General features: G+C 46.1%; 2 protein-coding genes across 6 annotated transcripts in view; one reads left to right on the top strand and one right to left on the bottom strand.

Moving 5' to 3' along the window:
• Window positions 1-24,675, top strand: part of ABI3 (ABI family member 3) — a 30,652-nt gene continuing 5,977 nt past the window's right edge. Inside the window, exons 1-5 of one of the 4 annotated variants that reach the window (XM_043503310.1) lie at window positions 1-62; window positions 1,699-1,753; window positions 3,913-4,048; window positions 15,357-15,524; window positions 17,305-17,481. In XM_043503310.1, coding sequence (XP_043359245.1) covers window positions 3,962-4,048; window positions 15,357-15,524; window positions 17,305-17,481 — 432 coding nt within the window. In that variant the 5' untranslated portion in view covers window positions 1-62; window positions 1,699-1,753; window positions 3,913-3,961. Of the gene's footprint in view, window positions 63-1,698; window positions 1,754-2,195; window positions 2,464-3,903; window positions 4,049-9,730; window positions 10,179-15,356; window positions 15,525-17,304; window positions 17,482-24,675 lie in introns of those variants that run through there. The other 3 variants (XM_043503308.1, XM_043503311.1, XM_038385579.2) reach the window with 3 other exon arrangements.
• On the bottom strand, window positions 1,119-24,227 carry GNGT2 (G protein subunit gamma transducin 2). 2 transcript variants are annotated; one of them, XM_043503313.1, is made up of 5 exons: window positions 23,543-24,227; window positions 22,963-23,124; window positions 21,085-21,242; window positions 3,880-3,975; window positions 1,119-1,950 (listed from the first exon to the last, which is right to left on the bottom strand). In XM_043503313.1, the coding sequence occupies exons 3-5, from the start codon at window positions 21,085-21,087 to the stop codon at window positions 1,825-1,827; spliced, it is 225 nt and encodes a 74-aa protein (XP_043359248.1). In that variant the 5' UTR covers window positions 21,088-21,242; window positions 22,963-23,124; window positions 23,543-24,227; the 3' UTR covers window positions 1,119-1,824. The 2 variants fall into 2 exon arrangements, with proteins under 2 accessions (XP_043359248.1, XP_043359249.1); XM_043503314.1 differs by lacking the exons at window positions 22,963-23,124; window positions 23,543-24,227 and adding an exon at window positions 22,081-22,129.

The following is a 24,675-nucleotide window of genomic DNA, read 5'->3' as shown; positions in this document are numbered from 1 at the left end:
TTGGTGGTTGCAGACGGATATACTTCATCTGTTGGACGGGTAACAGCATGGGAGGTGGCAAGGTGAGTGCCTCATGCTGCCCTGCCAATGCCTCAAATCTGTTGTAGGAGGCTCAGTCTCACACTATAGCTCATTTAGTGCTGAGCCTGTTAGCAAGTTAGTGCTAAATGTGGGGCAGCTTAGGGGTACTTGACCACTGGGGATTTGACTGAGATTCACCCGCTAATACCACCCAATCCGTGGAACTGCAATCTGAGGAATAACTCCCACTATCATCCCAGGCTAGGTTTGAGCAGATGGTGCCTTTCACCCCTAGGATATGTCCCATTTCCACAGCTCTGAGCCTTCCTGTCATCATCTTGCTTCCCCTCCCCCTTCTCCCTCACCCACATTCCCTCAGTTTGGTTAATCCACAGGCCTTCAGACTCCCAAGAGGTGAGCAGAGGACTCTGGCTGTTACCGACATGAACACAGGTGAATGCCAAAATTAAAATGATGGTCAAAACAACCATAGTTCCAGCTCAGCTCCCAACATCCACCAGGTCCTCACTGCTCTCTCCTGCTTTAAAGGAATCTGCCCAGCCTCAGAGAAGATGGGGGGGGGGGAGGAAAGGCAGGGAGAAGAGGGCTCTGAACAAGTCGCTTGCAAACTTAGCTCACTTGTGTGCCATATAGGAAAATGCTGCACATTTCAGGCTGGCAGATGGCCAAGTTATCACAGTGGCAGCTCTTAAGATCTGGAATTGAGGCCTAGATCATTCCCCACTTCTAAAAAATCTCCCTGCAAACATTTCTTCGTGGTGCCTTCCCCGTCAATGCTTACTATTGGCTCCTTAAAGAAAAGGAGTACTTGTGGCACCTTAGAGACTAACACATTTATTAGAGCATAAGCTTTCGTGAGCTACAGCTCACTTCATCGGATGCATGCTGTAGCTCACGAAAGCTTATGCTCTAATAAATTTGTTAGTCTCTAAGGTGCCACAAGTACTCCTTTTCTTTTTGCGAATACAGACTAACACGGCTGCTACTCTGAAACCTGTCATTATTGGCTCCTCATTATCTTCCTCTCCTGCATACCCCACACCAGACTCAATTTGTATTCTAAGAGGGTGTTTGTGTTTTAAATGGTTAAATTACATCTGTATTAAATATTTGTTCTTGCATAGTGCTCTGAGCGCATTGCTGGATGCAGATGGGGTGGGGTTGGGGGGTCTCTCCCCAAATAATGTAATGAATAAAGGAGCAACATCCAAGTAACTGGTAGCCTGGAATGTGGACAGAGTAAATATGTCAATTTATCAGGTCCCTTAAAATCCTTGGGCGTGATAGTTATAATAATACTTAGCACCTTTGAAACTACGTACTTTGCCAAAGGTGAGCAAGCATTATTATCCCTGTTTTACAGGTGGGGAAACTCTGTCACAGAGATTAAGTGACTTGCTCACAGTCACCCAACAAGTCAAGTGGAATTGACTTCCACCTTGTGCTAGAGAGGTCAAATCTGAAGTTAAGCTTTATAGTCTCAGGGTTTTCTTAATGCCTGATTTAAGTGTTGATTGATAGAAATGCAGCGAGTTCAACAAATGTGTATGTATATTAAATTAAATGGAAATCAGCTGTGAGGGCCTAGAGAAGAAGGCTGCCTTCTTGCTGCTAAATTTAAGTACATCTCCAATATCCCCTTTTTTCCTCTCATAGATGTGCTCCATTTCAAAAGGGCTGCCCCACCCAATGGAAAGATCACGCTACAGTGGTAAGCAAAATTCTCACAGTCTTGGTTTTGTAGGAGAAAAGGGTCCGAAGTTTGTCTGTGAGTGGTGGGGATCAACTAATTATACAGCCTCCCTTCTCCTTAAAAGGGTTCTTATCCTCAGGAACACCTTTCAAAAGAGGGTCGTCTGCTGCCATGGATTCTATATACTCCTTGAGCTCTTTGCCCGTCTTGGAGACCTGGAGAGAAAGAAGAATCTCTTCTTAGGTTATGATAAAGAGATCTCATTACATAGGATTGGCCAGACTGTATCAGACTCATGGTCCCTCTACTCCACTGTTGGAGACAGGACAGTGGTGAGTGCCAGATGATTCATAAGAAGGTGCATGAAGCCTCTCCCTATGTTGGAGTCATCCTAGCCCCTAATTGTTAGAGATTGGCTGAAGATTTTGGAGCATGCAGTCTTAGATCCTTACCGAACCCGTTTCTTAGCATTAACTGTTCTAACTCTGAATAGTCTTGTTATCCATATAAATGTCCAATCCCTCTCTGAATTTTGTACCTCGATGGGAATTATTTTTCTGAAGCAGGCCACTTCCCTGGATCAGCCACAGGAATTTCCCAGAGCCCCGGGGCATGGTGCTGAGAACCCTCAGCAAGCCAGTAAAGGCTCACTGGAGCTGAGAGTACTCAACACCAGGAGGAGTCAACAACTTCGCTCCTCTGGCACTATGGAACCCTCAACAATAAAGGTAAAAACTCATCTGTATGGGAGACAGAACCTTCTTCAGGGCTGGTCCGAGACTATGTAATGAATTCCCACGGGCACTCAGGGCTAGAACAGGCCTCATCACTTTTCGCTCCAAGTGCAAAGCACATTTTTTTGACCTTGCCTTCTCTAGTGTAAACGTGTAGCAACAGAGATATATTTAACAAATAAACCAAAAACCTTAGCAAAGCATGACATTCCCCTACACATACTTCTCCCTCTGGGGAGAGGATAAGAGAATAAACACGTGACAGATATGTAGTCACGTTGCTTAATGCACTACAGGAAGGTACTCAGATACTCTGGTGATGAGTGTGCTATAAAAACCTATATAGAGTAGAATAGCAACACTGGCCCAATGAAATAGCCAATTAATTCCATGCAGAGAGACCGCATTGCTACCCCTGCTCCTGTTTTAAGAACTCTGGCCATGTTAATTCAGCTGGGTTATACTGTAGTAATTTAATGGTACAAGATGGAAACTGGCTAAGACTTTTCAGTCATCTAGTCCATCTCATCCCACCGCCAGTGCAGGATTTTGTCTTCTCTAGCACCTGACTTTGTCTTCTCTGCATGATACAACTAGATTATTTTATGGGGTCTCCTATACAAACTAGTTCTCCTGCCCCTTAACCTTTTTTTTTAAACCAAGTGGAACATTGCATACAAGTGTCTTAACTCTAATGTCATTCTCCATCAGTTTGGGCCTGATCCTGCTATCATTGAAGTCAGTGGCAGGATCTTGCAAGCTCCCATGGACTTCAATGGAGCTGGGCCAGGCTTTCTGAGCAGTAACAGACACTGTGGGCCAGATTTTTCAAAAGATTGTGATGTGTTGAGTGCTGAATGTCAAGATGAGGCTAAACTCCTAAAAACCTAGCCCTGTGAGACCAATCCTTCTTTGTGCTGAGTGCCCTCTTCTCCCATAGACTGTAACAGGAGTTGAGGGCACTTGGCACATGATTGGGCTGTGTTGGCAAACTGCTGTTTTCCATCTGTCTTTAAATACTCAAATGGCAGCCGGAGAAGACTGTGTTCCATATACTCAGGGACCAAGATCCTCATGCCTCATTGATTTCAGTGGGAGTCAGGCACCTAAGTACCTTTGAGATCTGGGCCCAAATCATTTTCTCTTTGTGCTCTCACTAATTGTCCTTTCCTCTAGCCTTTTCGTATGCACTAGAAGCCTGAAATTTGCAATCCTGACAAGTAAAACACAAGGCTAAATCCTATCTTTATCGTGGAAATGTGAAAACTAAGCCACTGGTTTTGAATTTGAGATTTAATTGAAGACCTTAAATTGGGGCACACTTTGCCTGGTATGAACGTTGGTCTAGATGGTTACTCTAGATGAGATTAATTTATCCCATTGTGCTTAGACCCTAATAGAAATACTTGCCATTTCCCTTTCATTCTTCACTTCCTTTTTCAGCTGGTCAAGTTCCATCTTCAGCAGTTCTTTTTCTGTGAGATCTTGAGCCATGTTGCTCTGCAACCAGAGTGGAAGCCCTGTTACTCATTTACATACATCTTCTGGAAATGCTTCTCCTAAGGCAGCCGAAAAGCAGGCATGATCAACAGTTTAGCTTCTCTTAGGACTCAGTGAAGTCAGTTGGGGCCTGGAGACACACTAAGGCTATCTATCTGTTTCCCCATTCTGAGCTGGTATGGAAAATCCTTGAATTTCTTCAGCATTCCAAATAGAAGATATAAGCAGATCCTCAGCAGAGTTCTATTAGAGCCAATGGTGCTATGCTGGTTTAGATAACATAGGAATTTCCACCTTAGATCAGACTAGTTGTCCATCTAGTCCAATATCCTCACCAGCTGTGACCAGTACTAGGGGAAGGTGTAAGAAAACCTGCAGTGGGCAGTTACGGGATTAGCTGCTACCAGAGAGAGTCTTCCTGACCTCCCAGTAGCTAGGCTGATGCCCTGAAGCATGAGGGTTAATAGATCTTTCAAAGCTTTTTTTTTTTTTAAACTATAACTGGATATTTTGTTACCCAGAAGAACTACTAATGGCTTGATGCTGATTTACACTAGTGGAGGATGTAGACTGATATTAACACCCTCCCCCCCGATTCAATATATATATATTAGGTGCGAGATTTTTCACAGGCACAAATGGCAATTAGGCATCTACCTACCTTTGACTTTTAGTAAGTGTTAGACTCCTTACTGCCATATGTGCCTTCAACCTGATCCTGAACCTCTATTACCAGGCAGCTTTAAGAGGATTCAATGACTTGAGCCTGGATATTGCCTAGAATTGCCCATTTATCTTAAATTAAGAGAATGCTCTAATCGCTAACTGCATCTTTCTGAACTCAGAGCATACTACACTGAAAGGGAGCGATTTTTCTCAAACCCTATTCCTCTGGATAGGTTTGTTACCAGGTTGCTAAATTCCAGCTAAATTCTAATACTTTGCCCTTCTCTAGCACCTTCCATCCAAGAGTCCCAAAGCGCTTTATGAACATTAATTAGTTAAGTGACATAATGCCCCTGTGGAATAGGTAAGTATTATCCCCATTTTACAGACTTGGTGACCTGAAAATCAAACAGCTCTAGTCACTTGCTCATGGTCACAAAGCAAGTCAGTGGCAGCGTTGGCCATGGGACCCAGGAGTCCTGGCTGTCTGTCCTAGCCCAAACCATTATCTGTGCTTTCATTGTATAAAAAGCAACTTGAACACAACTTCCTGGATCTAACTGAAATACTGTCCTTAGTTCATCTGGTATATTTAATTACTGAATATCTCTCAAAATGCTGTGGGCTGGATTTTCAACCAGAGTAAAGCCGCATAACTCCCTGGAAGTCAATGGGTCTGTGCTGATTTACATCAGCTGAAGTTCTGGCCCTTGGAGTCTGAAACTAGTTTCATAGTTGATGTGGATGGGGAAAACAAATGAAGTATTATTCTGATTTTTTTTCCCCTGGCCTTTGTCAGTTTAAGCCAAAACTTAAATATCTCTAATGCTTTCAGGGTTTATATATATATATATTTTTGGCAATTTTGCTTTAATTTGCAATAATTTAACAATTAACTTGCAAAAGTATTAAAAGGAAACAGCACTATAAGGATATTTTGAACTGTCCAGAGAAATTGATCTTGTTCTGAGTATTTAGACTATACTTCTGATCTTTATTATTTATAAGCTGGGAGATAGCAGATGCAATTAGTTAAGCAACTCCACATAAAACAGAATCCTGTTTATGGAAATAGAACAGGGGATATGGAATCTGTGAATAAATTAAGGTTTGGAAAAGAATGAGGAATCTTTAGAATAAGTGATGTGAGTGAAATATCATTATTATCTTAGCAGTATTCAGTAAGGCTTCTGGCAAGAATAAGCGTGGCTGCAACTGGTCTGATGTTTGGGTCTAGTTCAGAGAGACTTTTTAAGCAAGAGTGATGTCTTTTACATAGTGTCTTTTTTTTTAAATGTTATTCAGAATACTAAAATTAAGTGGCCCACATGATGGATTAATCAGTTTCATATTTAGAATCAAAACACGTTTGGAGTCTGAGTGCAAAATGTATCTAAGTATAAAGCTGAATGGATTCATTTTAACATACACATGCTGTGATTCTTCCTGTATATGGCTAGCACTGTTATTGCCATTTTTTTTTTGCTCCATCACTTCGTAAGAGTGCACTCTCTATAATGCACTGCAATAGAAATATTCAATATGTCTCGCCCTAGCTTCCTCTACCTAGAGTGGTATATAAATACTGTCAAATTCCATAGCTCAGACTGTTACACTTTCATGCCGACCTGCAACCCATTGACACCTGAGTGATAAACCAAGGAAAAGCGAGGATTTGAAGAGAAGCCAGGACACAGCCTGGAGCACAGTGACACGAATGAACGCTGCCGCAAAACAGCCTATGCTCTGAGGAAATGAAGGAAACTTACCTACTGGAGTGAAGGCTTTTTCCTTTCCGAAATGCTGAGAAGTTTTAGAGATACATCTGTACAGGCTGCTGAGAGGATGGCCTCTGCTCTCTCGTTCTGCTTCCCTCTTGAAGACTCCTTCAGACTTACCAGATGGCCAATGGAGCAGATGTCTTCAGTTCCTAATCTGGTAATAAACTCAGTTTATTAAGTTGATCAGGTGTCAGGCATTAACCTCAAAACCCAGGGTAACCAGACAGGGGGCTGCAGAGGCAGATTTTAAAGCTGATCAATAATTTCATAGCTGGCAACTAACATGCTGCTTGAGTGTTGGTCCCAGGATATTAGAGAGAGGTGGATGAGGTAATCGGAAGTAATGCTTCCTTTTTCTTCATGTTGTGGCATTTCTATTTCAGGCAGCAAAATTCGAGATCTTCCTTGGTTGTTGGCAGAGTTTTTGTAGCTGTGTGGGTTCAATGAAAGCCGTTACCTTGCTCACCTTATGCTACATAAGGGCAGTCTAGAAAGCACCTCCAAAAGCTTGGAAGTCGGATTTCCAAGAGGCCCCAGAGTGCTCATGTGACCAGCTTCTAGTCCAGGCTGGTCATGAGTGAAAAGAATTGCTAGAGATGGGCACAATAGGCTAAGTTATCTGGGATTTTGTCCTAGGGCCATCTTGACCCACTGCTGCCTGAAGGCTGCTCAGTCACTTTGTGAACTGAGCTTGGTGAGTCTGAATCAAGTTCCTGGTGAGCAGCGGTCAGTAATCTAAACTGCCCTCCCTTCTCCTACTCCCACACACAACCATTGTTGGTGGTCTCCGCAGAGGGAAGTAAGGATCGAGTGGGCCTTTTTTGCCTCCTCCAAGCCAGGACTGAGGAATGCTGGTAAGGCAGCATGGGAAAAAGTTTGCACTGCTTCTTCTGTAGATAGGAGACTGACTCCCTGTGTAGACACGGATAGGTTGACAGAAGGATTCTTCCATTGATCTAGCTACCACCTCTCCAATTAACTACATTGATGAAAAAACATCTTCTATTGATGTCAGAGGCATCTATGCTGCGGCACAGCTACTGCACTGTAGTTCTGCTGTAGCAGCTGTAGTGTAGACATACCCTGAGGGCTTGTCTACACAGGGAGCTATTCCAGAATAGCTACTCTTGATTATCTCCATGTGTGGATGGTCTTAATCTGCTTTAAATTCACACCCTACCTTATTCTGGATTAATTTTCATGTGTGGACAAGTCCTGAAACTTGTGACCTCCTTCCCCAACTGCCCCCAGGGAGAAGCAGTGATCTCTCCCTTGTCTGCAGCCCTTCCCCTTCAGCAGAAGAGCAGCCAAAGGCTGAGACCGACTGAGAATGGAGTTGCATCTACTTACTGATCTGGCATGGCAAAAGCAAGTAGGAGGGCTCCTGCACTTGAGACATAAGAGGGATCTGCAGAAGCATTTAGGGTGGCATTCAAGATGGTGCCTAAGTCCCATTGATTTGAATGGGAGTTAGGCACCAAAGTCTTTTTCTGTTTGGCCTACCTCTGCTGCCTTTGGAAATCAAGGTAAAAGTTAAATTTCCATGGATTTCATCACAAGCAGTCAGGCTCACTGAAAAGGTTAATGAGATTAGAACCTCAACACAATGTATATCAACAAGAAGGGGAAGGGAATGCAAGCCAAAAGAGGGAAAGATCAGGGTAAAGAATATTTAGATAAGTTAGATTTAGATCAAGTCAGAAGGGCCTGAAGAAATTCACCCTACACTACTTAAGGAATTAGTTGAAGTAATCTCAGAACTGTTAGCAATTGTCTTTCAGAATTTGTGGATGATGGTTGAGGTCCCAGAGTGCTGGAGAAAGACAAACATAGTATCTATCTTTAAAATGGGGAACAAATAGGACCCAGGGAATTATAGACCAGTCTGACATTGATACCTGGAAAGATACTAGAACAAGTTATTAAACAATCAGTTTGTAAGCATCTAGAGGATAATAGAGTTATAAGGAATAACCAATATGGATTTGTCAAGAACAAATCATGCCAAAACAACCTAATTGGGAGGGCTTATGTAGTGGGATCTTGGGGCACAAGGGTCAGTCCTAAGTTTGGTACTGTTCAATATGTTCATTAATTACTTGGATCATGGAGTGGAGAGTATGCGTATAAAATGTGTGGATCACACCAAGCCGGGAGGGGTCGCAAGCGCTTTGGAGTACAGGATAAGAATTCAAAATGACCTTGACAAATTGGACAATTGGCCTGAATTCAACGAGATGAAATTCAATGAAGACACAGGCCAAATATTTCACTTAGGAAAGAAAAAAATCAAATGATAACTATAAAATGGGGAATAACTGCCTAGGTGGTTGTCCTGCTGAAAAGGATCTGGGGGTTATAGTGAATCACAAACTGAATATGAGTGAACAATGTGCTGCAGTTGTTAAAAAGTCTAATGTCATTCTGGGGCATATTAACAGGGGTGTTGTATGTAAAATGTGTTAGGTAATTGTCTTGCTTTACTCAGCACTGGTGAGGCCTCAGCTAGAGTACTGTGTCTCATTCTGGACACTGCACCCTAGGAAGGATACAGGCAAATTGAAGAGAGTTCAGAGGAGAGCAACACAAGTGATAAAAGGATTGGAAAACCTGACTTGTGAGGAAAGATTAAACAAACTGGCCATGTTCAGTCTTGAGAAAAAAAAAACGGACAGGGGAACCCAATGAAACCCTTCAGATATGTTGAGGGCTGTTATAAAGAGGACAGTGATCAATTGTTCTTCATGTCCACTAAAGGAAGGACAAGAAGTAATGGACTTAATTTACACTGAGTAACACTGATCATGGCATCTAGGTTCAGCTATGAACACAGGAACAAATGCCTCAAGCAGATGGCCAGAATGGGACACGAGTCGACGCCTAAGGAACCTACTGTTGCCTGATAGTTTAGCTTCCTAGCTGCTGGGTTCTTCTTGGAAATGCTTCCTTTTCCATTGCCCACTTACTTTTCTGCCAGCAGGAACATGACTCATATCCTTTATCACTGCTGCTTTTCTCTCGCCTGGTCCCCAGAGCTTCCCATGAGCATGTCTGGTGGCCGTCTCCGTATCCCTGTCTCCGTTGCTTCTCTTCAATCCACCCATTCCCCAAGAGGATCAGACCAATGGTTCGACACCAGCTTCCCCCTTGCTGCAGCCCAGTGCGTGTTGCAATCCCTCTGTCCTACAGAACGTGGGAACCCATTTGTAGCAATTAGTAAACAGACCCAGGGCTAAAATAATAGTTTCCTCTCCTGGCAAGTCCTAAGTTTCCTGAGTTATTCCGATCACCTTCGTTTCTCGTTGTATGAGTCAGCCTCCAGATCAGGGGCTGGGATGCAAGGAACCAAGGGTGGTTAGCAGGGTGTTAGGGGATGGAAGTCAAAGTGGTCTTTGAATTAACCCCCAGGATGGCTGGGCAAGTGACCAGTGCATAGTGAATCTGAGGCAGATGACTGAGGTCCTCCATTCTCTATGTGAAATGCAAAGGAAAAGGTTCACTGCTGCTGAAGGCAGTTGAAGTGTGTCTGAGCTCCTCCCCAGCCAATGACTACACCAGCGTGTCTGAGAGCTGCAAGGTTCAAAACCTCAGGCTAGGACAGCAGCTCTCTCAGAGAAGGAAGTGGGAACAGAGCAAAGCAGCAGCATGTCTGAACTGCAGAAACTTCAGCAGCATGAAATCCCCTCTGCCAGGCAAGTCCTGAGGGAGAATTACAGCAAACTTCACAAAGTGGCTGACTACTGTGAGAACAACTACATGCAGGTAGGTGCGTGCTCTCTGCCCCCACACACCACCCTGAGCTCCATGGCGCTGCAGCGGGTCTTCAGGGGCTGGGGAGAATGTGTGCTGGGCATGTGGTGGGCTTCCCCTAAGTTGAATGGTCATGTGCCCAGGAGGGGCAGAATCATGAGGCTGCAGGTGCAAAGATCTTGGGCATGCTGTTAGGGGCATGAAAACTTCGGAGACTCTTGTGCAAAGGATCAGACATTGCTGTCTGTGCAGAGTAAAAAAAAGAAGGAAAGAAAATCATCTTACCTTTGGAGAGACCAGGACTTGGAAGACCTGGATTCTGGTCTCAGTCATCTTAGAGAAACCACTCCATCTGCTGTGCCTTGGTGTCTTTTGTGTCCTTAGATTGTAAGCTCTGATGTGCAGAGAGACCATGTCTTCACTGTGGTAGGGCATAGGGGGGAAAGGTATGTTCTTCACTCAAATCCGATCCCAGGGAAGCCTGGTCTTCAACTTGACCTGCAAATGTCTGTGAGACATAGCATCTGCCTTCTCTTCATTAGGCACTAGCTAACTCGAGTGAAGGACAAACCTTTTTCTATAGTGAAGACAAGCCCTGTGTGTTTGCACAGCGCCTAGCACAATAATAATATGTAGCTCTTATATAGCAATTTTCCTTTTTAGAGCTCAATGAGCTTAGCTAAGTAGAAAGTGTTACCCCCATTTACTGATGGGGAACTAAGGTACAGGCAGGTGAAGTGATGTGACCAAGGTCACAGGGTGTGTGGGTGGCAGAGCTGGGGAGTGAACCTGGATCTTCTGTCTCCACATCCAGTCTTAATGACAACCCACCCTGATGATCTGTAAGTATAAGCGCTGTACTATATGGCAATAAAGACTAGATTCACCCTAATAACGTTTTCCCTTTGTTAATTTCTAAATAGGTTTTTAAAGGGGAAGAGTGACCAATTATTCACATACAACTGGGGCGGGAGGGGTTTGAGATTCAGTGGGATGGGGATTGTTCCGCATGGTGACACCAAGAATCATGTGTCAGGAAACACAGAGGTAAAAGCTGAAACTCTGTGTTCAGCTCATGCACCTGTGAAATAGCAGAACCCCCAAGAGCCGCAAGCAGCAGCATCGGCTTTGCAGTTCCTGACTTAGTCACTGCCACAATGCTTCAGTGATAGCTCTTGGGTGAGCAGCTGTCTTCTTCTGTGACTGCTTCATTGAAGAAATTGCAGCGTTATCCTTCTATGTGCAACCTGGGAATTAAAACCCATCTCCTTCCCTTCTCCAGATGGGAGTGGAGAACGATCTTGGTATCTATTCTTATTTCCTTTGCATTGTGGTAGCACCTAGCAGCCTCAGATGAGATCAGGGCTCTCGTTGAGGGGTGTTCTAACAAAGCAGTTACACTTCAAATAAACAAGGGGAGCATTATCCTGATTTTATAGGTAGGAAACTGAGGTACAGGGAGTCTCTGGCAGAAGTAAGATTTTAATCCTGGTGTGCGGAGTCAAAGTCCAGTGTGTCTTAACCATCTTTGGTCCATGTGGATTCTAAAGGGCTGTACAAACTCTTAGTTTGAGGGATTAAACTAGTCACTCTGAAATGCAGCCACTTTTGGGGTGGAACGCAGGTGGCACCACACAACCATTCAGGGCACAAAGAGAAGAATCACAATGTGTCCAGTTGAAAATAGAGGTGGAATTTCAATATGAATGAAATGGAAATGAGTAGGATGAATGAATGAATGAAATTTATTAGAGCATAAGCTTTCGTGAGCTACAGCTACTCGATGAAGTGAGCTGTAGCTCACGAAAGCTTATGCTCTAATAAATTTGTTAGTCTCTAAGATGCCACAAGTACTCTTTTTCTTTTTGCGAATACAGACTAACACGGCTGCTACTCTGAAACCTGTCAATACACAGAATGTAATTGTTCGAGCTAGAATTTGGGCAGGACACCAAGGGTAGCACTTGCGCTGTTGTGAAAACGGCAATGACTGAAGTGAATCTTGAGTGACCACAGGTGGCCAGCTGCTTGGTTTTATTTCTTCTGTGAAAATCAGCACCCCCAGCCCCGGAGGTGTGATAACACCGTGACCACACACTGACTCAGAAAACATTATCTACCAAATGGCTAGCACTGCTGAGGGTTTCCCGAGAGGATTGCATCTAATAATTAAGCTTACCTGACCCTGCTTAGCTTGAGAAGAGGACAGCTTGCAGTGACACAGCAATGGGCAAACAATGCTGTAGCCTACCTAAGACTCCTGGTTTGTTCCCTTCAGTTCCCACAGAACATGGGGGTTTTACAGCCTGATCCAAAGCCCATTAAAGTCAATGGGAGGCTCACCATTGATGGCATCAAGCCTTCATTCATTTCCACCCAGGTCATCTGGAACAGAAGATCCATTTCCAGCATGTCCTGGGCTCGGGTTGCAGGATTCTTGGGCCATGTCTATAGGTACAGGGTCACAGCTGTACCAATACAGCTGTGGTGTGCCTGGTGAAAACACTCTATGCCAGAAGGAGAGAGCTCTCCCATTGGCATAAAAAAAACCATGTCCATGCACGGCAGTAGCTATGTCTGCAGGAGAAGCTCTCCCACTGACATAGCACCATGTACACAAACATTTATGTCGGTGGAATATTCACACCCCTGTGCGACATAAGTTTTGCCGACATAGGTCGTAGTGTAGACGTAGCCTAGGTGTTTTGTTTCCCCTTCCCAAGTGAGAACACCCTGGTGTCCCTGTCCAGAGTAACAGCAAGACAAGGCAAGCAAGGGAATATCTTTTATGGCACCAACTTCTGGTGATGAAAGAGACAAGCTGTCGGGCTACACAGAGCTCTTCTTCAGGCCTTCTTCAGACGTTGGTGCCATATAAGATATTCCCTCACCCACCTTGTCTCTCTAATATGCTGGGACCAGTACAGATACAATACTGGGAAACAGGGATTAACAGCTGCCTATATCCTCCTGCCAAGGCCAGGGTGGGGCTGGAGGGAAATAGTGGTGCAGTTTCAGGCAGAGACAAGTGTCCCTGAGTAATGGGTGTCAGTGACCTGCTCTTGTTCTGTTGACGCAGCTGAGGGAAGTTTGATCCATTTGGAAAGCAGAAGGAAACATCTTAAAATTAAGTCCGACGCCAATTAAAAGACGCTGTCTCTTCACAGAGTCAGTTGGCTCCGCTTCCTGAGAGCCCCACCCTTTGCCAGCTATGAACTATCCTCCTCGGAGTCTAATTGAGCAGGGACATCACCTGGTTTGCTCCTTGTAAAAAGAATCACGCTAGTGAGCTGGGGCTGGGCTATGGGACCTTTCAGCTCTGCTTCTGGCCCTGATTGGAAATCATTGTAACAAATCCAAGGTTGCTTAGGAGTTCATTGTTGTCTCAAACTCCGGCCTCTCAGAACTTCAAAGTGATGCTGGGGATAGAACATGGGATTTTCCTGCTCCAAAACAAGCAGGCATTTAACCTTTGAACTAAAGGGGAATTTCCATGTGCAAAGTAATGCACATTGGAAAACATAATACCAATTATACATATAAAATGATGGGGTCTAAATTAGCAGTTACCACTCAAGAAAGGTTTCAGAGTAGCAGCCGTGTTAGTCTGTATTCGCAAAAAGAAAAGGAGTACTTGTGGCACCTTAGAGACTAACAAATTTATTTGAGCATAAGCTTTCGTGAGCTACAGCTCACTTCATCGGATGCATTTCACTCAAGAAAGACATCTTGGAGTCATTGTGGATCGTTCTCTGAAAACATCCATTCAATGTGCAGCGGCAGTCAAAGAAGCAAACAGAATGTTGGGAATCATTAAGAAAGGGATTGATAATAAGACAGAAAATATCATATTGCCTCTATATAAATTCATGATATGCCCACAGCTTGAATATTGTGTAGATGTGGTCGCCTCCTCTCAAAAAAGATGTATTGGAATTGGGAAAGGTTCAGAAAAGGGCAACAAAAATGATGAGGGGTCTGGTATGGCTGCCATATGAGGAGAGATTAATAAAACTGGGACTTTTCAGTTTGAAAAAGAGATGACTAAGGAGGGATATGATAGAGGTCTATAAAATCATGACTGGTGTGGAGAAAGTAAATCAGGACATGTCATTTACTCCTCATAGCACAAGAACTAGGGGTCACCAAATGAAATTAATAGGCAGCAGGTTTAAAACAAACAAAAGGAAGTATTTCTTCGCACAATGCATAGTCAGACAGTGGAACTCTTTGCCAGAGGATGTTGTGAAGGCCAAGAGTATAACAGGGTTCAAAAAAGAACTAGATAAATTCATGGAGGATAGGTCCATCAATAGCTATTAGCCAGGATGGGCAGGGATGGTGTCCCTAGCCTCTCTTTGCCAGAAGCTGGGAATGAGTGACAGGGAGTGGATCACTCAATAATTACTTGTTCATTCCCTCTGGGGCACCTGGCATTGGCCACTGTCGGAAGACAGGATACTAGGCTAGATGGACCTTTGGTCTGACCCAGTATGGCCGTTCTTATGTTCTATGACAGTAGAGGGCTTATGACACATACAGTTGAGCAGTTCTGATCCATCCAGCAGAGGACAGTGGTTCACATAGATAGTAGCCAGTCTGTTACACCACTGACAGCTGAAGGCTGATTGGCAGGCTGTGTGAATTGAGTTGGTGGTCGTAGATTAGTTCCTAGGTCCAAGTGTCCATGTCACATTTGGCTCCCTGGTTGGCTGTCTTAGAAGAGAAGCCAGGAACAAATGGCCCATGGAGATAGAGGGCAGTTTCTCCAGAGCAGCATCTAGGCATGTCAGCTGGGGATAGTACTGGGAGGAGAAGGAGTCTGCACTGACATGACCCATGCTGTGTTTATCCCCAGGGCAAGTAGTCTTCAGAGCGGTCCACTCCTGCACCTTACACCAGCTCTTCATTCCCATGTAAACGAAAACTGGCCTCTTTGATCTCCTCTTGAGACACCAGAACTGTTGGCCTAGATACCAAAGGGCTGGTATCCAAGTCCCGAGTCCCTGAGCCTCTCCAGTACAAAACATCTTAAAGATTATAGTGGTAGAATGTCAAAGAAGCCTGTGGACCCTGAGACCACGCCAGTCTCCTGGCTCTTCCGTTCGGTTGGGTTCTTATACTGCGCCATCAGAATGGTGTCAGAGTCTGGCCAGGGTGACTCACAAACATTTTTGTTTTCTGTTCCAGGCAACAGACAAGAGGAAAGCCCTGGAGGAGACCATGGCTTACAGTGCCCAGTCCTTGGCTAGCATTGCGTACCAGGTCAGCAACCTAGCCAGCAGCGTCCTTCAAATGTTGGACCTTCATGCAGCTGAACTCCACCAGATGGAAGCCAACGTCTGCTGCATTGCGCAGGTGGGTGGGAAATGCCTAGAGACAATGGGGTTGGTTCACCCTGGGTACGTCTACACTGCAGTCAGCAGTGGGACTACAGCACATGTAGACATCCCCGAGCTAGCTTTGATCTAGATGGTGAATAACAACAGCAAAGAAGCTGCAGCCACATGGGCTAACTGCTTGAGTATATGCCCATGCTGCCGCAGCTTCACTTGTTATGTGAGCCCGCTAGATCACCGCAGGCTCTGGTGTGTCTACTTGTGCAGCAATCACACCTCTGATTGTAGCGTAGACATAATCTCCGACTCCTCACCCGCCGTCTATGACTTTTGTGCTGCACACAGGTAGGCCACGCTAAACGTGTGGATCTTTGACACCGGGCTAGGGGTTGGTCCACAGAAGAGGTTTATATTAGCAGCTGATGAAAGTGCTCCTTTAGCTCATGTGGTAGAGGCTCGTGTTTTTAGTGCTGAAGGTCTGGGGCTCAGATCCTGCTGTTGGCTCAAGCCGGGTTTGATACCCGCATGTGAGGGATTTCTACTGCACATGCCCCGCTCCACACTTACAGCCTGCAGTCATTCCTATTGGTGGAGCTACAGCTGTCCTCTATATATCTGGGCCAAGCACAGTGAGGCTGTCATCCCGATCAAGCCACTTAGGTGCTGTCATAGCACGAAGAATAATTGGTGATCCTTCAAAGTGCCCCAGATCCCTTTGGGGAGACAGTGGGGCCTGATTTTCACAGGGGCTGACCGTTTGCAGCTCCCACTGAGTTTGAATGGAGTCGTGGGTGCTCTGCACCTCCTGAGAATCTGCGCTGGTACTTAAGCGATGGCAGTTTTCGAGCCCATGTGCATATCCTGCAACGCAGGCAAATGGCACGAAGATCCCTTTGCCCCACAAGCAGGAAAGCCCTGCAGGAATTGGTCCCAGGAGCCCTGTTCATTTTGACACATGGAATAGCGAGCTGCTAACTTTGTGTGGGCTCTGTCCCTTACTGCACAGGAAAGACGGCCCCATAGCTGACTGAAGGGTTTGACTCTCTGCCCAGCAAGACCGTGTGTATCTGACTGCTCCCCCACCCCCATCCTTATCCTCTTGGAGTCTACGGATGCGTGTGGAGAATTCAGTGACAGCCAGCCCTTTTCCTGTGCGTGAAAGTTGCCTGGTAACTTTCCTGTTAGCTGGAGAAAAATAATTGGGGAGGGGGGGGAAACCTGCTCAGGAAACGGCAGAGGAATGGATTAAATGCTGCGAAGAGCTGGGCCTTTGCTTGTGTTTAGTGAGGCTCTCAAAGAACTTTCTGAACATGAAGAGCCAGATCATCAGCAGGCGTAAATTGGTGTAGCTCTATTGAGGTCATTGGAGCTGTGTCCATTTACCTCAGCTGAGCATCTGCCCCACATGCCTGATCCTGCAGCATTAAAGTGTAGGAACTGCATCATGGAGTTCAGGAGCAAGCCCTCATTAAGTTTCACCACCCCTCCTTGGGAGGCAGCAATCCTTCCCTGCCCCCTCCACCTCCAACTTTATAGATGGAGAAACTGAGGCACTGAGAGGGGTTGGGACTTAAGGACCATTGCAGAGCTGGGAAGAGGACCCAGGAGTCCTGGCTCCCAGGCCTGTGGTCTCCACACAAGAGCCTCTCGTTTAGGGGGAAGAGTGCTTCTGGAGCCCTACGAATTTCAGATAGAGAAACTCATGCCTCTTAGTGGAATAACTATGGGGGTTTGAGGTTCCTCCAAGAGGAAAAGCCCTGGCGGGGAAGGTGATGGTTGGTGATTGTCTCTCTCTGCAGATGGTAGACGTGCACAAGGAGAAAGTGGCTCGTCGAGAGATTGGAACGCTGACAGTCTGCAAGAGGCCCCCCCACTATCAGAAAATCATCTATCCAACATATCAGGAACCCCTGGAAGCTTACTACAGAAAACCCCTCAACTTCAGCATCCTGGATGATGTTGGTCATGGGATAAAGGTCAGAATAAACCCCAAGTGAAATCCATCCTGATGGGTCCCAGGTCACAGGGAGCTTGAAATGACCACACTCAGGCTCAGTAATGAGAGAGGCTCTAGTTCAGTTGGTAGTTATTGGGATTGATGGTGTTGCTTACATAGCAGGGAAGACTAAGTCTACTGGAGGACTCCCTGGGTGAGATTCTGTGGCCTGTGTTATGCAGGTCAGGCTGCTAGATGATCACAATTATCCCACCCGGCCGTAGAAAAGTATGTTCATTGGTTTGAAAGTATTAATTTTGTTTGAGGTCCTACAATTTTTCTTTGGGTGCCCAACTTGACACACCTGAAAAGGCCAGGTTTAGAAAGTGCTGAGCACTTGCGCTGTGAAAATCAGCCGTCCTCAACGTCTGGCAAGTCAGGCACTCTGAATCACGCATCGCCTCTGAAAGTCTTAGCCTATCAGTCTAAGGTAAAGAGCTCTCAGGGTCACTGAATTCTTCTTTATTCACTCTTCATAGATTCATCTAGTCTGACGTCCTGTATAGCACAGGCCAGAGAACTGCCCCAAAATCATTCCTGGAGGATTTTCTTGTAGAAAAACATCTAATCTTGATTTAAAAATTTCCAGGGATGGAGAATCCACCATGACCTTTGGTAAATTCATCCAATGGTTCATAACTCTCACAGTTAAAAATGTATGCCTCATTTCCCGTCTTAATTCATCTAGCTTCAGCTTCCAACCCTTGGGTCATGTTAGACCTTCTTCTGCTAGTTGAAGTGTTATGGTAAAGAGTATGTAACTTTCCCCTTTGATCCAAGAGGCTCCACCATGTTTTACAGACATTAATTAACCTTTCAAACACTCCTGCAAGGTAGGGAATTATTATCCCACCACAACAGGTGGAGGACCTGAGGCATAGTGAGGTGAAGTGAGTTGCCTGGGGCCACAAAGTGATTCAGTGGCAGAAGTGGGAACAGAATCCAGAATTCTCCCGGAGCCCTGCTCTAGTCACTAGCCCACACACCTCCCTGAATGCAGCCCACATTGCTGCTGATCCAGTTGACGCAATAATCCCAATCCCAAAGTGTCCAATCCCAATGTGCAGTAGGGTCTTGTATAAAACCTGGGATGGATCTTGTGATGTCTGCCTCTAAATCAGCCGTTCCAGAGTTCCAATAAAAGGGTTGGAAGGGATTTTAACCAGGCATTACAACCCAGAGTCACAAGAAAATTGCTGTAGAAAACATTAAAGTCCAAATCTTGCCCTCACAACTTGGGCAACCTTCGTGAGTTTGGTGGGGTTGCGTGGGTATATGAGAGACACGCCAGGAGTTCTGATGTCTCACGCAGAGACAGGCAGACAGACACAGTGTCTCTAAGCGCTTCCTTTGTGGACAGCTAGAATCCTCTGGTGAGCCACAGCCCAGCCCTCCTCTTCCTCTTTGAAAGGAACAAGAGCAGATCTTGATGAGAGATGGAAGCCTTGGCAGGAGGTGGAGTCAGAGTGGTGCTGGTGTGAGCCGCTATTTGCCCTAACCACTGGGCAACCCAACCTCTTCATCTCTCTGGGTGCTGCATTTCTGTCTCCCAGGCATGTATTGCTCAGACTCTGTTGGTAACGATGATTTGCCAAAGAAAAAGAAAATGGATCTGTGCCGTTTCCCCACCTTTTTATATGACGTAGTAAAATGATCTGCAAGGGTGTCTTTCTGCTGCTGCTTATTTTATTTTTTTTGCCTTCCCTGTTTTTGATGGAGAACTTCTTGGATGCCTCAGAGATGCGTGCGTATCGCTTTCTCATCCCTGAACGGAGTCGGGGGGCGAGATGCTGAGCCCTTACCATGAAGCTTTGCTCCCCGGGTTTTCAGTTCAATAGCCATTATGCACTTTGTTGTTGTTGTTTTGAGACACCGACTAAAAATCCTTTCTTCTCTTGGTGACCCTGATGTTACCCCTTGGTATCTGTAGTGTTATAATACTCCCAGTTCTCCAGCTGCCCAGCAAGTTCTTCAGGGGAGATGATGTCTGAATCCCTTCTGGTATTTCTTCTGAAAGCAGCAAAAGTGCCACAACAAGCCCTATTTTTTTCTCCTTTGTGAGTCACCTTTAAGAAACCAAAAGAAAAAAAAAATCCCCATGCAGGAGGATTTCATCAGCTAGGTGCCCAGCGATCTGAGACGACCGTAACCACCCGAGATCGAAACTGCCACAGCTGGCTTAATGCAGACACGGGAAGTTATCTGCTTGGGCTTTCTTTTCCCACGATCCCCTCAGCTTTCTCAGCAGCATGCTCGCCACAGCTCCGAGGGCTGCTTCCTCCACCCAGCTCTTGCATGCTTTCTGCTGCTCCCTGTGGCTAAGTGATCAGCCCCATTGGTCTGAAGGACCTTCTCAGTGCTATTTTGTATGTGGCAGATGTCAGACTTTTTCCCAATGAGCTTCGCTTCCATCAAGGGAGCTAAATAAAGGCCAGATCTTCCGATATGCTCAGCTCCCCGTGCGATGCCAATGGCCATCTTGTCAAAGCATCAGCACCTACTGGCAGTGCGTGAATTCATGTGACAGTCTGTTCCTTAAGGCCTGATCCAAAAGCCATTGAAGTCAATAAAAAGACCCTCCCCCACCCATTGACTTTAGATCAGCTGCTTAATGGTTCTGATCCATTCTTTTCCTGTACTCCTATTCTTTTCCTGCTAATTCTGGTAGCCTATGGGTAATGTTCTCTTGGCTCCTGGCCCCTAGTAAAATGCTGCGTTTACTGGAGTAGGAGCGTTTTTCTTAGGGTTTGTGCTTGTCCAGTTTGTATTATTTTTCCCTTTAAATATTTTAAAGGGCCAGTGAATGTGGCACTGGTGACAGACGCTGGCTGCATGGCTTTACAGCCTGGCTAGCCACAGAAAGATGTGTAGCCATGTACCCAATCTTGTCAATATGGTGGCCCAGCCTTCCTCCACCTTGTCCTCAGCTCATGCCTCTCGATCTTGTTAGTTTGGCTCTCTGCTGAGAGAGCCACTTTCTGCTGATCGCATGGATGCTTGTCCACCGGGGGCTGGGCTGAAACAGAGCAGACTGGGCCCTGGACAGCTCTTGGATGCTAAGAGCTTTTGGTTGCTCACTAGAACATGGGCTTAATTCCAACCCGGAGGCCACTGGCTCTGTATCCCAAATGGTTGAGCCATCCAGTCCCAGCTTTGGGAAAAGCTGTTTGGCCTGCTTGTTTTATTCTAGACCTCAAGCCAAGTGACAGGAAAATCTTTTCTCTCTTACATCTTCCTCCTGAGCCTCTCAGATAAACTCATCCTGCTGCACTCCAGCAGGCACGACACTTTTTAAGAGGAGCCACGCACTAATACGGGGCGACAGGGTCAGAAATACCCTAGTGCGTTGCTCAGCAGGATTGTCCCGAGAAAGTGAACAAGAATCTGAACAGATCAGGAGGCCAGATTTGCCCCTGCTGTTGCTCCACTGGCTTAGTGGATTTACCCCAGGGGAAACCCGGCCTTTTGCATTCATGTGTAACAAGGTGTAGGACACTATCAGCCCAGTGTTACAAAGTTTGGGCTCTGTTCCTCTGGAAAAGTGCCTGGCAAAGGAAGTGATGCACCATGTGCCAATGCTCACCATTTTGAGGGGCGTCTTTCCTGAGAGTCTTCCCACCAGTGGTGCATTGACTTGCTGGCCTTGTCTCTTTCAACATGTGTCTCCTAGCAGCTGCAGCTGTGTAACTTCCTCAGTGGATTGACAGCATGTCCTGTTTCGTTTTGATCTAGCACACGGTGCTGGCAGGGTACAAAAGAAACATGCAGTGAGGCATAGTGAGGAGAGTGGCAATTCTGAAATGTGTATTAATATTTTAGGATGTTTTGCCTGTTGGTAACAGGGGAAAAAAGACTTCATGCTATTACTGGTGCTGCCAGGGCTGCTGCTCGGAAGCAACAAGATTGCAGGTGGTGACAGTTAAAGGGGGAGAGCATTTGCACTTGAAAGATACTGTAGTTGTCCGTGTAACTTACTTTACACCTGTGTAGCCATGGCAAGAGACTCTGGATTCACTGGGCAGTGTGGTATAGCGGGAGTCCTGTGAGACAAGACTCCCATGTCAAACTCTGGGAGGGAGTAGGGTCAGGTTAGGTCAGGGAGCTGGAAGTCTGGGGTCCTTGGCAAGGGAGTATAGTCTGCTAGCTAGAGCAGGATCTCAGGAGTCTTGGATTCCATTCCCAGCTCTGGCGGAGAGCATAGCATTCTGGCTATGAGAGACAGCTGGAAATCATGACTCCTGGAACCCATTTCCAGTGCCATCCCTTGTGACCCAAGTAGCTAGCCACAAATTGGGGTCTTGTAAGCTGTTCCAGCTGGAGGCAGGGGCCCTTTGATGCAATCTTGTGTAGTTACAAAGTCCTGATTCCATGAACACCGCAGGAACCAAACAACCAGAGATAGATTTTTTGATTATAGCCCCAAGCCTCTTTTAGCCAGCTCCCCACTGTACTTGTCCAGGCTGTGTGTGTAGCTCTGTCAGTTTCTGTGTGCTTTCTCGCCTTGTCTCATCTCAATCTCTCTCTCTCTCTCTCTCTCTCTCTCTCTCTCTCTCTCTCTCTCACATACACATCCCTTGACCCCAAAAGATCACCAGCAAAGCCCTCTGCCCATATAGTTCTATTTCCAGGGCAGACTTGCATGTGCCTGTGTTTGGAGTGGGGGCTGCTATAAAGGCTCTTAACCGTTTCTTAATACTATCTTAAATGAAGGAGGTGGTTACACCCACTAGCTCCATAGAGGTTTAACCCAGCCTATACCACTGGCTTTGCCATGGCTTATTTTGTGGCCTTGGCCAAGCACTTTACTCTTGCCCCTCAGAAGGTGGCATGGGATGGTTGGAGAATTCATGAAAGTTTGTAAAATGCTTTGTAGTCCTTTTTTCAGAGGCCTGGTATGAGCCCTAAGGCCTGAGCTAAAGTAATGGGCAAGACTTTGCTAATATAAAACAAAGTTAAGCTGTGAGCAAGAAGCAGGTCCTGCTCACAGAATACGGCATGAAGAGGGCTGATGCTGCAAAAACACACATACCTAAAAGCTACTGGGCACAAGTGATGTAAACACGTGCCAGCATGGTACCAGAACACTCCAGCACAAGCACATTCCCCCTCAGATAACAGGAACATGCTGACCCATCCTAAAGACAGGGTTAAAAGGATATGATGGATAGAGTTGTTTTGCTTGAACCAACATGTACAAGGTAATAGGCGGCACCATGACATGTAGAGGGGTCGTACCTCAATACGTCAGGAGTGAGGTGTAACTTGTTTGTACCTGTGTATAAAAATGGACCTCTGAGGGGTTGTCTTTGTCTGGCCTGGGGGGCAGTGGTAAATCCCACCACTGACTGAGCCAGTCCATTGTCAGGGAGCACATATGTACTAGCGGAACTGTAGACAGCTGATCCAGGGAGCTAGAGACTGTGTTTCGTTTGGCAATAAACCTGGACGGGTGCCTTTGTACCTTATCGGCATCTGTGGTCATTGGGGTTTCTCTTGGGGTCTGCTGTGCCAGCTATCTGCGCAGAGCCAGGCCAGCACATAGAGGGAACACACCCACTCAGCCGACTGTTATCAACATTGGACAGAGCAGAGCACCACACTGGTGACGTCTGACGACATTCCTCTGATGAAAGATACAGGAAATACAAAGCATTATTATTATTAGTGTAACCCTTCTGCCAGGTGGAGCTGGCAGCAACCATGGCCGGATTCAATATCTAGGGGTTCCTTTTCAACAATACAACACAGAACTGGCTTGAGCCCCCACCCAGTGACCTGGGAAAATTATATACCACAGGCAATACTTCGCCACTCGCAAGCACAGAGTCTGAGGGTAGAAAAGAAACGTTTAATGAAAGAAGGGAAGTCATCCGACATTAATCAGGGAGAATGCCACAAGCAGGATTCATAATCATAAAACTATGGGCAGGATACCCACCCCAGAGTGTGTGGGGCAGAGCCTTCCACCTCATGTTCTTGAGTTCTACAACCAACAGTTCCTTTTCTGTGCCCCTCACTGCTCCCTCACCATACTCACTCACAGTGGTTATCCTTGGTCAGAGAGGGCCCAGGGTTTAGAGATGTGTCTGTGTGAGTTCACCTCCCACCTGGGGAAGAAGGCACCTTGCTTGCACTTGCTCTGGCTGGCCAACCTGCCAGATGCGGCTCCTTGCCGCCTGGCTGCCCCGCCAGCTGTGGTTCCTCACCGGCCACGTGTTGCCTTGCCAGTTGCACATTCTGCTCACTGCCTCACCAGCCCACTTGTTCTCCGGTTGACTGTCAGCCACCTTCTGCTGCCACCTGCCTCATCTGCTGTGACTGCTGCAGTTCAGTCTCTTAGTAATTTTCAGCTCTTTGCAGGCTGGGCAGAAACATTGCCCCATGTCAGGTGATTTCAGCTCTCATTTGAGCACTTTAACATAACAAAGAGGTTCCTAATGAAGCCTGTTTAGCTCTGTCATTGAACAGTGGAGAGGAACAGGTTAAACCAGACGGTGGACCCTTAGAGAGAGGCCACACCTCGTGGCTGGGACACCTGTCCCCACCTCTCTTACTTTCACAGGGCTCTGGCATTCAAGCTCCTGGCTTAACAAGGTCCTTTCAGCTAAGGGTGGACCCCCTCATTTGGGACAGGTTAAGCATAGTTCTGCTCCCCTTCATTCATACAATAATGACAACAACATTGGTAACAGCATTTCACTACCTCTGCATTCAGTACTAAAGTGATTTGTATCCCAACACCAGCCAGAGTTGATCACTTTGAGCAATACCACTTTATCCACTGGATATCTAAGCAGAGTGGGTGTGTTCATGTAAATACAGTTTGCTCCTGAAGTCTTTCCCTCTCCCAGCTAGCTGTCAGGGGAGAATTCATTCAGATCTGGCTTACATCAGCAAGGCCTTGTTGTCTGTGTAATCTAGAAGTGGAGATTGTTGCAAGCGCTCTGGCACAAATTAATTCACTTCTCTCTCAGGGCCCTGGCAGCACTGGAGGGTTTTTTGCACTGCCACAGTTATATCACTGCAACTGGTAAACTACCTGGGCTAGTTGCACTGGAAAAATTTCCATGTTTTGCGCCCGTGCAGTGTGTCTGTGTTATGGGTTTGCACTGTTATCCAGTGCAAATATCCCTAGTTTCAACAAGGCTTAAGAATCAGAATGATCTTGGCCACA

The sequence above is a fragment of the Dermochelys coriacea genome, chromosome 27, assembly GCF_009764565.3.
Source record: "Dermochelys coriacea isolate rDerCor1 chromosome 27, rDerCor1.pri.v4, whole genome shotgun sequence".
NCBI lineage: Eukaryota > Metazoa > Chordata > Testudines > Dermochelyidae > Dermochelys > Dermochelys coriacea.
The sequence above is the reverse complement of the archived record's forward strand: the minus strand, read 5'-3'. Positions and strand labels throughout refer to the sequence as shown.

Coding starts and splice junctions, on each gene's coding strand:
- GNGT2 (XM_043503313.1), bottom strand. Junction 1,951..3,879: donor TGAAGAATGAAAGGGAAATG/GCAAGTATTTCT, acceptor CTTTCTCTCCAG/GTCTCCAAGACGGGCAAAGA.